The 14,036-nt window shown below is 47.3% G+C and overlaps 1 protein-coding gene across 1 annotated transcript in view; it reads left to right on the top strand.

Moving 5' to 3' along the window:
• LOC115101795 (paired box protein Pax-3-like) overlaps positions 1-14,036 on the top strand; it is a 93,714-nt gene that overhangs the window by 33,715 nt on the left and 45,963 nt on the right. Inside the window, exon 8 of the mRNA XM_065005792.1 lies at positions 8,779-9,042. Coding sequence (XP_064861864.1) covers positions 8,779-9,042 — 264 coding nt within the window. The remainder of the gene's footprint in view (positions 1-8,778; positions 9,043-14,036) is intronic.

The raw sequence follows: 14,036 nt of genomic DNA on the forward strand, positions 1-14,036 counted from the left end.
CAACCGTGAAGCATGGAGGTGGAAACATCCTTCTTTGGGGATGCTTTTCTGCAAAGGGGACAGGACGACTGCACCGTATTGAGGGGAGGATGGATGGGGCCATGTATCGCAAGATCTTGGCCAACAACCTCCTTCCCTCAGTAAGAGCATTGAAGATGGGTCGTGGCTGGGTCTTCCAGCATGACACTGACCCGAAACACACAGCCAGGGCAACTAAGGAGTGGCTCCGTAAGAAGCATCTCAAGGTCCTGGAGTGGCCTAGCCAGTCTCCAGACCTGAACCCAATAGAAAATCTTTGGAGGGAGCTGAAAGTCCGTATTGCCCAGCGACAGCCCCGAAACCTGAAGGATCTGGAGAAGGTCTGTATGGAGGAGTGGGCCAAAATCCCTGCTGCAGTGTGTGCAAACCTGGTCAAGAGCTACAGGAAACGTATGATCTCTGTAATTGCAAACAAAGGTTTCTGTACCAAATATTAAGTTCTGCTTTTCTGATGTATCAAACACTTGCAATAAAATGCAAATTCATTACTTAAAAATCATACAATGTGATTTTCTGGATTTTTGTTTTAGATTCCGTCTCTCACAGTTGAAGTGTACCTATGATAAAAATGACAGACCTCTACATGCTTTGTAAGTATGAAAACCTGCAAAATCAGCAGTGTATCAAATACTTGTTCTCCCCACTGTATGTGTTAAATACTCAGCAGTACAACATCCACATGTAATTCACATCTATATGGTATTATCTTCAGTTATGTAACCTTTATTTAACTAGGCAAGTCAGTTAGGCAAGAACAAATTCTTATTTACAATGACGGCCTACACCGGCCAAATTGTGTGCCGCCCTATGGGACTCCCAATCACAGCCGGATGTGATACAGCCTGGATTTGAACCAGGGACTGTAGTGACACCTCTTGCACTGAGATGCAGTGCCTTAGACCGCTGCGCCACTCAGGAGCCCAAATGTCCACATTTTGGCTTTCCAGAAAAAAACCTTCCTGTATACTTTCTCACCTTCAACACACGCACACGCGCACACACACACACACACACACACACACACACACACACACACACACACACACACACACACACACACACACACACACACACACACACACACACACACACACACACACACACACACACACACACACACACACACACACACACACACACACACACACGCTGTGAGATGAATGGGGTGTGTTGACCTCCATATGTTTCCCATTTGTAGTCAGTCACACATGAGCATGTTCCTCAGACGCATTAGGTTAGATTCCTCTGACAGCGCTCCTGTAAATTACATACCCTTAGACAGATAGTGTGTGTGTGGCTGTCCGGCCTTTTCTGTGTGGACGTTTTTAACTATACTTGTGGAGACCAGAAGTCCCCACAAGAATAGTAAAAAAGAATTGGGGGACCAACTGAGGACACTTTCTTGGTCCCTACAAGGTCAAATGCTATTTCTAGGGGTATAGGTTTAAAGTTAGAATTAGGGTTAGGAGCTAGTGTTAGGTATCTCTCTCTTCTCTCTCTCCTATCTCTCTTTTCTCTCTCTCTCCTATCTCTTCTCTCTCCCCTATCTCTTCTCTCTCCCTCCTATCTCTTCTCTCTCTCCCCTATCTCTTCTCTCTCTCCCCTATCTCTTCTCTCTCTCCTATCTCTTCTCTCTCCCTCCTATCTCGTCTCTCTCTCCCCTATCTCTTCTCTCTCTCGCCTATCTCTTCTCTCTCTCCCCTATCTCTTCTCTCTCTCCCCTATCTCTTCTCTCTCTCATATCTCTCTAAAGGTCCCTTTCACGCCACCTATTTCCCCCTCGTTTTGACGCCACCTCTTCTCACGCCAACTCTCATGCAGCTGTTCACGATGTATCACCAAGGAAACCTCTTAACCCTTGACATCAGAAACAAAAAGTTCCACACACACACGCACACACCACATACACGCTTATTGGAAATGTGTTAAAGAATCATACTCCTTTTTCCCACGTACCCCGTGGCCTCTCCTTGTTGGCCCCACAAGGACACGGTGAATTTGGGCATCAAATGAGAAAGCTGGAGAGGGAGGAAGGGAGAAGAGAGAGAGAGAGAGAGAGAGAGAGAGAGGGGTGGGGGTGGGGTGGGGTGAAAGGGAGAGAAAGAGGAATGGGTTATTCACGTCTGTTTTTCTCCTTTACTATACTGTCCAAACACACAAAAGGTCATTCATAAAAGTATACACACTGTTGAACACACCACCTGTTTTATCTAGTACACACTGAAGACAACAAGTGATTTACCATAGGTTTTGTATTGTGAATGTCTTTTAATATGTTTGTCATTTTTATGTTTCATGGTAGGTCTACTGGAAATTGAACATAGTAGTTAGTCTCCATGAACAAAATGTTCAATTCTATAGGATACAATAAAAATCGCACAGAGTCATTCGTGGGGGAAAAGGCTAGCTAGCACGGAATAGGAACGGAACTGTGCGGTCCCTAAACGACGCAGGCTCCCCTGTCCGTCCGTCAGTTAGGAAACCATGTAACAAGAACCATGTGTCTGGGTGAACACAGTATAATGTGTCTCTCATGGTCACAACCAGGAGAGGAGAGAGGATGAGAGGAGAGAGGAGGAGAGAGGATGATAGGAGAGGAGAGAGGATGATAGGAGAGGGGAGAGGATGAGAGGAGAGGATGAGAGGATGATAGGAGAGGAGAGAGAGCATGATAGGAGAGGAGAGGGGATGATGAGAGAGGGGAGAGGAGAGAGGATGATATGAGAGGAGAGAGGATGATATGAGAGGAGAGATGATGATAGGAGAGGAGAGATGATGATAGGAGAGGAGAGAGGATGATAGGAGAGGAGAGAGGGGAGAGGAGAGAGGATGATATGAGAGGAGAGATGATGATAGGAGAGGAGAGATGATGATAGGAGAGGAGAGAGGATGATAGGAGAGGAGAGAGGATGATAGGAGAGGAGATGATGGGAGAGGAGAGAGGATGATAGAAGAGGAGAGAGGATGATAGGAGAGGATGATGGGAGAGGAGAGAGGATGATGGGAGAGGAGAGAGGATGATATGAGAGGAGAGATGATGATAGGAGAGAGTATGAGATAAGAAGAGAGGAGAGGGGGGAGAGGATGATAGGAGAGGAGAGAGGATGATAGAAGAGGAGAGAGGATGATAGGAGAGGAGAGAGTATGATAGGAGAGGAGAGAGGATGATAGAAGAGGAGAGAGGATGATAGGAGAGGAGAGAGTATGATAGGAGAGGAGAGGGGATGATGAGAGAGGGGAGAGGAGAGAGGATGATATGAGAGGAGAGAGGATGATATGAGAGGAGAGATGATGATAGGAGAGGAGAGATGATGATAGGAGAGGAGAGAGGATGATAGGAGAGGAGAGAGGGGAGAGGAGAGAGGATGATATGAGAGGAGAGATGATGATAGGAGAGGAGAGATGATGATAGGAGAGGAGAGAGGATGATAGGAGAGGAGAGAGGATGATAGGAGAGGAGATGATGGGAGAGGAGAGAGGATGATAGAAGAGGAGAGAGGATGATAGGAGAGGATGATGGGAGAGGAGAGAGGATGATGGGAGAGGAGAGAGGATGATATGAGAGGAGAGATGATGATAGGAGAGAGTATGAGATAAGAAGAGAGGAGAGGGGGGAGAGGATGATAGGAGAGGAGAGAGGATGATAGAAGAGGAGAGAGGATGATAGGAGAGGAGAGAGTATGATAGGAGAGGAGAGAGGATGATAGAAGAGGAGAGAGGATGATAGGAGAGGAGAGAGTATGATAGGAGAGGAGAGAGGATGATAGGAGAGGAGAGAGGATGATATGAGAGGAGAGAGGATGATGAGAGAGGATGATGGGAGAGGAAAGAGGATGATGGGAGAGAAGAGAGGATGATGAGAGAGGATGATGGGAGAGGAGAGAGGAGAGAGGATGATGGGAGAGGAGAGAGGATGATGAGAGGATGATGGGAGAGGAGAGAGGATGATAGGAGATGAGAGAGGATGATAGGAGAGGAGAGAGGATGATGGGAGAGGATGATGGGAGAAGAGAGGGAGGAATAGAGAGGAGAAGATAGGAGAGGGGGAGGGGAGAGGTTATTATGCCTGCTACTAACTACTTGATTTACATTACACCAAGTTACATAGTCATGATCAGTAGGAAATAAGAATCAATAGGTATGGTTTGGTCAGTAAATGAAGAGTAGGTATAAATGTTAACCAATTTTCAACCTCCATTCATTATCTCAAGTACCAAACCAGTGTCTACATATGTGAAAATGGGTTGTTTCTATGATCTGTGGTTAAAAAGATGGGGTAGGATGAAAAGTTACAGAATAAATCATATGAGTTTGAAAAGTGGCAGAGTTGCCTCACAAAGTCTCATAAAAGCAGAGCATGATTTTTATATAATTTATGGCTTTGTTTATGGGAAGTCGGATGTATGAATATGTTTTATACATTTTCCTTGTGTTACATACAGGACTGCTTTCAAAGAATGTCAGTAACATGTCTTAAAATATATATTCCTGGAAAATGTAGCTAACGATTCAAGAGACTGACATTTCTCTGATGTGAACTGACAGAATGTATTTTAGGCCCAGTGGGGGTTAATAACACAACTTTCCTGCTGTTAGTAAATTCCTGTTGTTCTTCCTCCATCTGGAACTCTCCTCCTCCATGAAAGGGCTGTATTTATGCATAATCTGTATGAGACAAAGTATTATTTCATTTACTTTTATTTTTATTCTATTCTATTTTAAATTATATTCTACTCACCCTACTCTACTCACCCTACCCTACCATACCCTACTATACTCTACTCTACTCACCCTACCCTACTCTATAAAACCCTACTCTACCCTACCCTACCCTACTATACTCTACTCTACTCTACTCACCCTACCCTACTCTATAAAACCATACTCTACCATACCCTACCCTAATCTACAAAACCATACTCTACCCTACCCTATCCTACCCTACCCTACCCTACCCTACTCTACTCTACTATACTCTACTCACCCTACTCTACTCTACTCTACCCTACTCTACTCACCCTACTCTACTCACTCTACTCACCCTACCCTACCCTACCCTACTCTACTCTACTATACTCTACTCACCCTACTCTACTCTACCCTACTCCACTCACCCTACTCTACTCTACTCTACTCACCCTACCCTAATCTACAAAACCATACTCTACCCTACCCTATCCTACCCTACCCCACCCTACCCTACTCTACTCTACTATACTCTACTCACCCTACTCTACTCTACTCTACCCTACTCTACTCACCCTACTCTACTCACTCTACTCTACTCAACCTACTCTACCCTACTCTACTCACCCTACTCTACTCACTCTACTCTACTCCACTCTACTCACCCTACTCTACATGACTCTACTCTACTATACTCTACTCTACTCACCCTACTCTACTCAACCTACCCACCTCAACTCTACCCTACTCTACTCACCCTACTCTACTCTACTCTACTCTACTCACCCTACTCTACTCTACTCGACTCTACTCTACCATACTCTACTCACTCTACTCTACACTACTCTACTCTACTCTACCCACCCTACTCTACTCTACTCTACACGACTCTACTCTACTCACTCTACTCACCCTACTCTACTCACTCTACTCACCCTACCCTACCCTACCCTACTCTACTCTACTATACTCTACTCACCCTACTCTACTCTACCCTACTCCACTCACCCTACTCTACTCTACTCTACTCACCCTACCCTAATCTACAAAACCATACTCTACCCTACCCCATCCTACCCTACCCCACCCTACCCTACTCTACTCTACTATACTCTACTCACCCTACTCTACTCTACTCTACCCTACTCTACTCACCCTACTCTACTCACTCTACTCTACTCAACCTACTCTACCCTACTCTACTCACCCTACTCTACTCACTCTACTCTACTCCACTCTACTCACCCTACTCTACATGACTCTACTCTACTATACTCTACTCTACTCACCCTACTCTACTCAACCTACCCACCTCAACTCTACCCTACTCTACTCACCCTACTCTACTCTACTCTACTCTACTCACCCTACTCTACTCTACTCGACTCTACTCTACCATACTCTACTCACTCTACTCTACACTACTCTACTCTACTCTACCCACCCTACTCTACTCTACTCTACACGACTCTACTCTACTCACTCTACTCACCCTACTCTACTCTACTCTACTCACCCTACTTTACCCGACTCTACTCTACTCACCCTACCCTACTCTACCCAACCCTACTCTACCCTACGCTACACTAACCTACTCTACCCTACTCTACTCTACCCACCATACTCTACTCTACACTACTCTACCCTACTCTACTCTACTCACCTTACTCTACTCACCCTACTCTACTCACCCTACTCTACTCTACACTGCACTACTCTACCCTACTCTACTCTACCCACCATACTATACTCTACTCTACACTACCCTGCTCTACTCTACTCACCCTACTCTACTCACCCTACTCTACTCTACTCACCCTACTCTATTCTACTCTACTCACCCTACCCTACTCTACTCTACTCTACTCACTCTACTCTACTCTACTCTACTCTACTCTACCCTACTCTACTCTACTCTACTCAACTCACCCTACTCTACTCTACTCTACTCACCCTACTTTACCCTACCCTACTCTACTCCACACTACCCTACTATACCCTACGCTACGCTACACTACTCCACCCGACTCTACTCACCCTACTCTACTCACCCTACTCTACTCTACTCTACTCTACTCACCCTACTCTACTCTACTCGACTCTACTCTACCATACTCTACTCACTCTACTCTACACTACTCTACTCTACTCTACCCACCCTACTCTACTCTACACGACTCTACTCTACTCACTCTACTCACCCTACTCTACTCTACTCTACTCACCCTACTTTACCCGACTCTACTCTACTCACCCTACCCTACTCTACCCAACCCTACTCTACCCTACGCTACACTAACCTACTCTACCCTACTCTACTCTACCCACCATACTCTACTCTACCCTACGCTACACTACTCTACCCTACTCTACTCTACTCACCTTACTCTACTCACCCTACTCTACTCACCCTACTCTACTCTACACTACACTACTCTACCCTACTCTACTCTACCCACCATACTATACTCTACTCTACTCACCCTACTCTACTCTACTCTACTCTACTCACCTTACTCTACTCTACTCACCCTACTCTACTCTACTCTACTCACCCTACTCTATTCTACTCTACTCACCCTACCCTACTCTACTCTACTCTACTCACTCTACTCTACTCTACTCTACTCTACTCTACCCTACTCTACTCTACTCTACTCAACTCACCCTACTCTACTCTACTCTACTCACCCTACTTTACCCTACCCTACTCTACTCCACACTACCCTACTATACCCTACGCTACGCTACACTACTCCACCCGACTCTACTCACCCTACTCTACTCACCCTACTCTACTCTACTCACCGTATTCTACACTACTCGACTCACCCTACTTTACCGTACTCCACTCGCCCTACTATACTCACCCTACTCTACACGACTCTACTCACTCTACTCTACTCACCCTACTCTACTCTACTCTACTCACTCTACTCTACTCACCCTACTCTACTCTACTCTACTCACCCTACCCTACTCTACTCTACTCTACTCTACTCTACTCACTCTACTCTACTCACCCTACTCTACTCTACTCTACTCACCCTACCCTACTCTACTCTACTCACCGTATTCTACACTACTCGACTCACCCTACTTTACCGTACTCCACTCGCCCTACTATACTCACCCTACTCTACACGACTCTACTCACTCTACTCTACTCACCCTACTCTACTCTACTCTACTCACTCTACTCTACTCCACCCTACTCTACTCCCACTCTACTCACCCTACCCTACTCTACTCTACTCTACTCTACTCACTCTACTCTACTCTACTCTACTCTACTCTACTCTACTCACTCTACTCTACTCACCCTACTCTACTCTACTCTACTCACCCTACCCTACTCTACTCTACTCACCCTACTCTACTCTACTCTACTCACTCTACTCTACTCTACCCTACTCTACTCTACTCTACTCCACTCTACTCACCCTACCCTACTCTACTCTACACTACCATACCCTACGCTACACTACACTACTCTACCCTACTCTACTCACCCTACTCTACTCTACTCACCCTACTCTACTCTACTCACTCTACTCTACTCACTTTACCCTACCCTACTCTACTCTACACTACCCCACTATACCCTACGCTACACTACACTACTCTACCCTACTCTACTCACCCTACTCTACTCTACTCACCCTACTCTACTCTACTCACTCTACTCACTTTACCCTACCCTACTCTACTCTACACTACCCCACTATACCCTACGCTACGCTACACTACACTACTCTACCCTACTCTACTCACCCTACTTTACCCTACTCTACTCTACTCACCCTACTCTACTCTACTCACCTTACTTACCCTACTCTACTCTACTCACCCTACCCTACGCTACTCACCCTATTCTACCCTACCATACACTACTCTACACTACTCTACCCTACCCTACTCTGCCCTACTCACCCTACCCTACTCTACCCTACACTACCCTACTGTACTGTACTCTACCCTACTCTACCCTAATTTACACTACTCTACTCTATCACACCTCACTCCATTCCATTCTCTCCTCTCTCTCACCAGGTAATGGGGCTGTTGAACCCAGGAGGAGTACCCCACCAGCCCAGCCACCAGAGTGACTTTGCCCTCTCTCCCCTGACCGGAGGGCTTGAGCCCGGGGTTGGCATGGCGGCCAGCTGCCACGGCTCCCAACGGGGCTTGGAGGGTCTGCCAGGCCTGACCAGCATGCCCAGCTCCCAGTCCTACTGCCCACCCACCTACAGCTCGCCAGCCTACGCCATGGAACACCACCCCTCCTACCAGTACGGACAGTACGGACAAAGCAAGGTGGGTTTTTGAACTAGGAATATTATGTACGGTTTATTGTAGCACTGGGACTGTTAGTAACATGTTTTATTGTATCACTGGGACTGTTAGTAACATGTTTTATTGTAGCAATGGGACTGTTAGTAACATGTTTTATTGTAGCACTGGGACTGTTAGGAACATGTTTTATTGTAGCACTGGGACTGTTAGGAACATGTTTTATTGTAGCACTGGGACTGTTAGTAACATGTTTTATTGTAGCACTGGGACTGTTAGTAACATGTTTTATTGTATCACTGGGACTGTTAGGAACATGTTTTATTGTATCACTGGGACTGTTAGTAACATGTTTTATTGTATCACTGGGACTGTTAGGAACATGTTTTATTGTAGCACTGGGACTGTTAGTAACATGTTTTATTGTAGCACTGGGACTGTTAGTAACATGTTTTATTTTATCACTGGGACTGTTAGTAACATGTTTTATTGTAGCACTGGGACTGTTAGTAACATGTTTTATTGTAGCACTGGGACTGTTAGTAACATGTTTTATTGTAGCACTGGGACTGTTAGGAACATGTTTTATTGTAGCACTGGGACTGTTAGGAACATGTTTTATTGTAGCACTGGGACTGTTAGTAACATGTTTTATTGTAGCACTGGGATTGTTAGGAACATGTTTTATTGTAGCACTGGGACTGTTAGTAACATGTTTTATTGTAGCACTGGGACTGTTAGTAACATGTTTTATTGTAGCACTGAGACTGTTAGTAACATGTTTTATTGTAGCACAGGGACTGTTAGTAACATGTTTTATTGTAGCACTGGGACTGTTAGTAACATGTTTTATTGTAGCACTGGGACTGTTAGTAACATGTTTTATTGTAGCACTGGGACTGTTAGGAACATGTTTTATTGTAGCACTGGGACTGTTAGTGTAACGGCGTTCGTCTGTTGAATGAAGAGAGTCGGACCGAAACGCAGCTTGGTGGTTACTCATGATCTTTAATAAAGGAAACAGCGATACATGAAATAACTGTGAGAAACAAAACAACAAACGGAACGTGAAACTATACAGCCTATCTGGTGAATACACAAAGACAGGTACAATCACCCACGAAATACAACGTGAACTCAGGCTACCTAAATACGGTTCCCAATCCGAGACAACGAGAAGCACCTGACTCTTAATTGAGAACCGCCTCAGGCAGCCAAGCCTAACAACACCCCTACTCAACCGCAATCCCAATAATACAAAACCCCAATACGAAATACAACACATAAACCCATGTCACACCCTGGCCTGACCAACTATATAACGAAAACACAAAACACATTGACCAAGGCGTGACAGAACCCCCCCCCCCTAAGGTGCTGACTCCCGGACGCACCTCAAAAGCATAGGGAGGGTCCGGGTGGGCGTCTGTCCATGGTGGCGGTTCCGGCTCGGGACGCGGACTCCACTCCATTAATGTCCTTGTTCCTCCCCTTCGCGTCCTGGGATAATCCACCTTCTCCACCGACCATGGCCTAATGGTCCTCACCCAGATCCCCACATAACTGAGGGGCATCTCGGGACAGAGGGGCATCTCGGGACAGAGGGGCATCTCGGGACAGAGGGGCAGCTCGGGACAGAGGGGCAGCTCGGGACAGAGGGGCAGCTCGGGACAGAGGGGCAGCTCGGGACAGGGGCAGCCCAGTACTGAGAGTAAGCCCAGTACTGAGAGGAGGCTCAGTACTGAGAGGAAGCTCAGTACTGAGATGAAGCTCAGTACTGAGATGAAGCTCAGGCAGGTAGTCGGCTCCGGTAAATCCTGGCTGGCTGGCGGAACTGGAAGATTCCGGTTGACAAGCAGATCTGGAAGATTCTGGTTGTCTGGCAGATCTGGAAGAGACTGGTTGTCTGGCAGATCTGGAAGAGACTGGTTGTCTGGCAGATCTGGAAGAGACTGGTTGTCTGGCAGATCTGGAAGAGACTGGTTGTCTGGCAGATCTGGAAGAGACTGGTTGTCGGGCAGATCTGGAAGAGACTGGTTGTCGGGCAGATCTGGAAGAGACTGGTTGTCTGGCAGATCTGGAAGAGACTGGTTGTCTGGCAGATCTGGAAGAGACTGGTTGTCTGGCAGATCTGGAAGAGACTGGTTGTCTGGCAGATCTGGAAGAGACTGGTTGTCTGGCAGATCTGGAAGAGACTGGTTGTCGGGCAGATCTGGAAGAGACTGGTTGTCGGGCAGATCTGGAAGAGACTGGTTGTCGGGCAGATCTGGAAGAGACTGGTTGTCGGGCAGATCCTGGCAGCCTGGCGGCGCTGGGCAGACTGGCGACGCTGGGCAGACTGGGAGCACTGGCGGCGCTGGTGCAGACTGGGAGCACTGGCTGCTTCATGCAGACTGACAGCTCTGGCTGCTTCATGCAGACTGACAGCACTTGGCAGACTGACAGCTCTCTGCAGACTGGCAGCTCAGGCTGCTCCGAACAGGCAGGAGGCTCCGGCAGCGCAGGAGAGGAGACAGGCTCTGGCTGCGCTGAACAGGCGGGAGACTCCAACAGCGTAGGAGGGAAGGAAGGCTCTGGCTGTGATGAACAGGCGGGAGACTCCGACAGCGTAGGAGGGAAGGAAGGCTCTGGCTGTGATGAACAGGCGGGAGACTCCGACAGCGTAGGAGGGAAGGAAGGCTCTGGCTGCGCTGAACAGGCGGGAGACTCCAACAGCGTAGGAGGGAAGGAAGGCTCTGGCTGTGATGAACAGGCGGGAGACTCCGACAGCGTAGGAGGGAAGGAAGGCTCTGGCTGTGATGAACAGGCGGGAGACTCCGACAGCGTAGGGAGGGAAGGAAGGCTCTGGCTGCGCTGAACAGGCGGGAGACTCCAACAGCGTAGGAGGGAAGGAAGGCTCTGGCTGTGATGAACAGGCGGGAGACTCCGACAGCGTAGGAGGGAAGGAAGGCTCTGGCTGTGATGAACAGGCGGGAGACTCCGACAGCGTAGGAGGGAAGGAAGGCTCTGGCTGTGTTGAACAGGCGAGGCGCACTGAAGGCCTGGTGCGTGGTGCTGGAACTGGTGGTATTGGATTGAGGACACGCACAGGAAGCCTGGTGCTGGGAGCTGCTACCGGAGGACTGGTGTGTGAAGGTGGCTCTGGATAGACCGGACCGTGCAGGCGCACTGGAGCTCTTAAGCACCGAGCCTGCCCAAGCTTACCTGGCTCGATGCCCACCTTAGCCCGGCCAATACGAAGGGCTGGTATGTACCGCACCGGGCTATGCACCCGCACTGGAAACACCGTGCGCTCCATAGCATAACACGGTGCCTGCCCGGTCTCTCTAGCCCACCGGAAAGCACAGGGAGTTTGCGCAGGTCTCCTACCTGGCATAAACATACTCCCTTCTAGCCCCCCCCCCAATATTTTTTTTGGGTTGCTTTACGGGCTTCCTTGCCAACCGTGTTCCCTCGTATCGTCGGCTCCTATCTAGGGCTGCCTCTGCTTCTTCCTTGGGACGGCGATATTCTCCCGGCTGCGCCCAGGGTCATTTTCCGTCTAATATCCTCTCCCAAGACCAGAAGTCCTTATATTGCTGCTCCTCACAATTAACAGGGAGAGCAGGCTCAGGTCTGAATCCTGACTCAGTCACTCTCTCTCTGCGCTCTCCCCCGTTACTTTCGGTTTTCGCTCTGCGTCGCCGTGTTTTCCTTTTTGACTCCATTAGCCTGTAGCCCTCTTCGCACTGCTGAAGCGAATCCCAGGCGGGCTCCTGCACTCTCTCCGGGTCGTCCGCCCACCTGTCGATTTCTTCCCACGTCGTATACTCCATGCCTCTACCGTCCATAACGTCCTCCTTTCGCTCCTTCCAGTTTTCACGCCGCTCGGTCCGTTTAAGGTGGGTGATTCTGTAACGGCGTTCGTCTGTTGAATGAAGAGAGTCGGACCGAAACGCAGCTTGGTGGTTACTCATGATCTTTAATAAAGGAAACAGCGATACATGAAATAACTGTGAGAAACAAAACAACAAACGGAACGTGAAACTATACAGCCTATCTGGTGAATACACAAAGACAGGTACAATCACCCACGAAATACAACGTGAACTCAGGCTACCTAAATACGGTTCCCAATCCGAGACAACGAGAAGCACCTGACTCTTAATTGAGAACCGCCTCAGGCAGCCAAGCCTAACAACACCCCTACTCAACCGCAATCCCAATAATACAAAACCCCAATACGACATACAACACATAAACCCATGTCACACCCTGGCCTGACCAACTATATAACGAAAACACAAAACACATTGAACAAGGCGTGACAGTTAGTAACATGTTTTATTGTAGCACTGGGACTGTTAGTAACATGTTTTATTGTATCACTGGGACTGTTAGTAACATGTTTTATTGTAGCACTGGGACTGTTAGTAACATGTTTTATTGTATCACTGGGACTGTTAGGAACATGTTTTATTGTTTTATAACATGTTTTATTGTAGCACTGGGACTGTTAGTAACATGTTTTATTGTATCACTGGGACTATTATGTTTTATTGTATCACTGGGACTGTTAGTAACATGTTTTATTGTAGCACTGGGACTGTTAGTAACATGTTTTATTGTAGCACTGGGACTGTTAGGAACATGTTTTATTGTAGCACTGGGACTGTTAGGAACATGTTTTATTGTAGCACTGGGACTGTTAGGAACATGTTTTATTGTATCACTGGGACTGTTAGGAACATGTTTTATTGTAGCACTGGGACTGTTAGGAACATGTTTTATTGTAGCACTGGGACTGTTAGTTTTTATTGTAGCACTGGGACTGTTAGTAACATGTTTTATTGTAGCACTGGGACTGTTAGTAACATGTTTTATTGTAGCACTGGGACTGTTAGTAACATGTTTTATTGTAGCACTGGGACTGTTAGTGTATGGTTACTTAGGAACATGTTTTATTGTAACTGGGACTGTGAACATGTTTTATTGTAGCACTGGGACTGTTAAACATGTTTTATTGTAATCACTGGGAC

This window comes from Oncorhynchus nerka, linkage group LG20, assembly GCF_034236695.1.
Source record: "Oncorhynchus nerka isolate Pitt River linkage group LG20, Oner_Uvic_2.0, whole genome shotgun sequence".
Classification (NCBI taxonomy): domain Eukaryota; kingdom Metazoa; phylum Chordata; class Actinopteri; order Salmoniformes; family Salmonidae; genus Oncorhynchus; species Oncorhynchus nerka.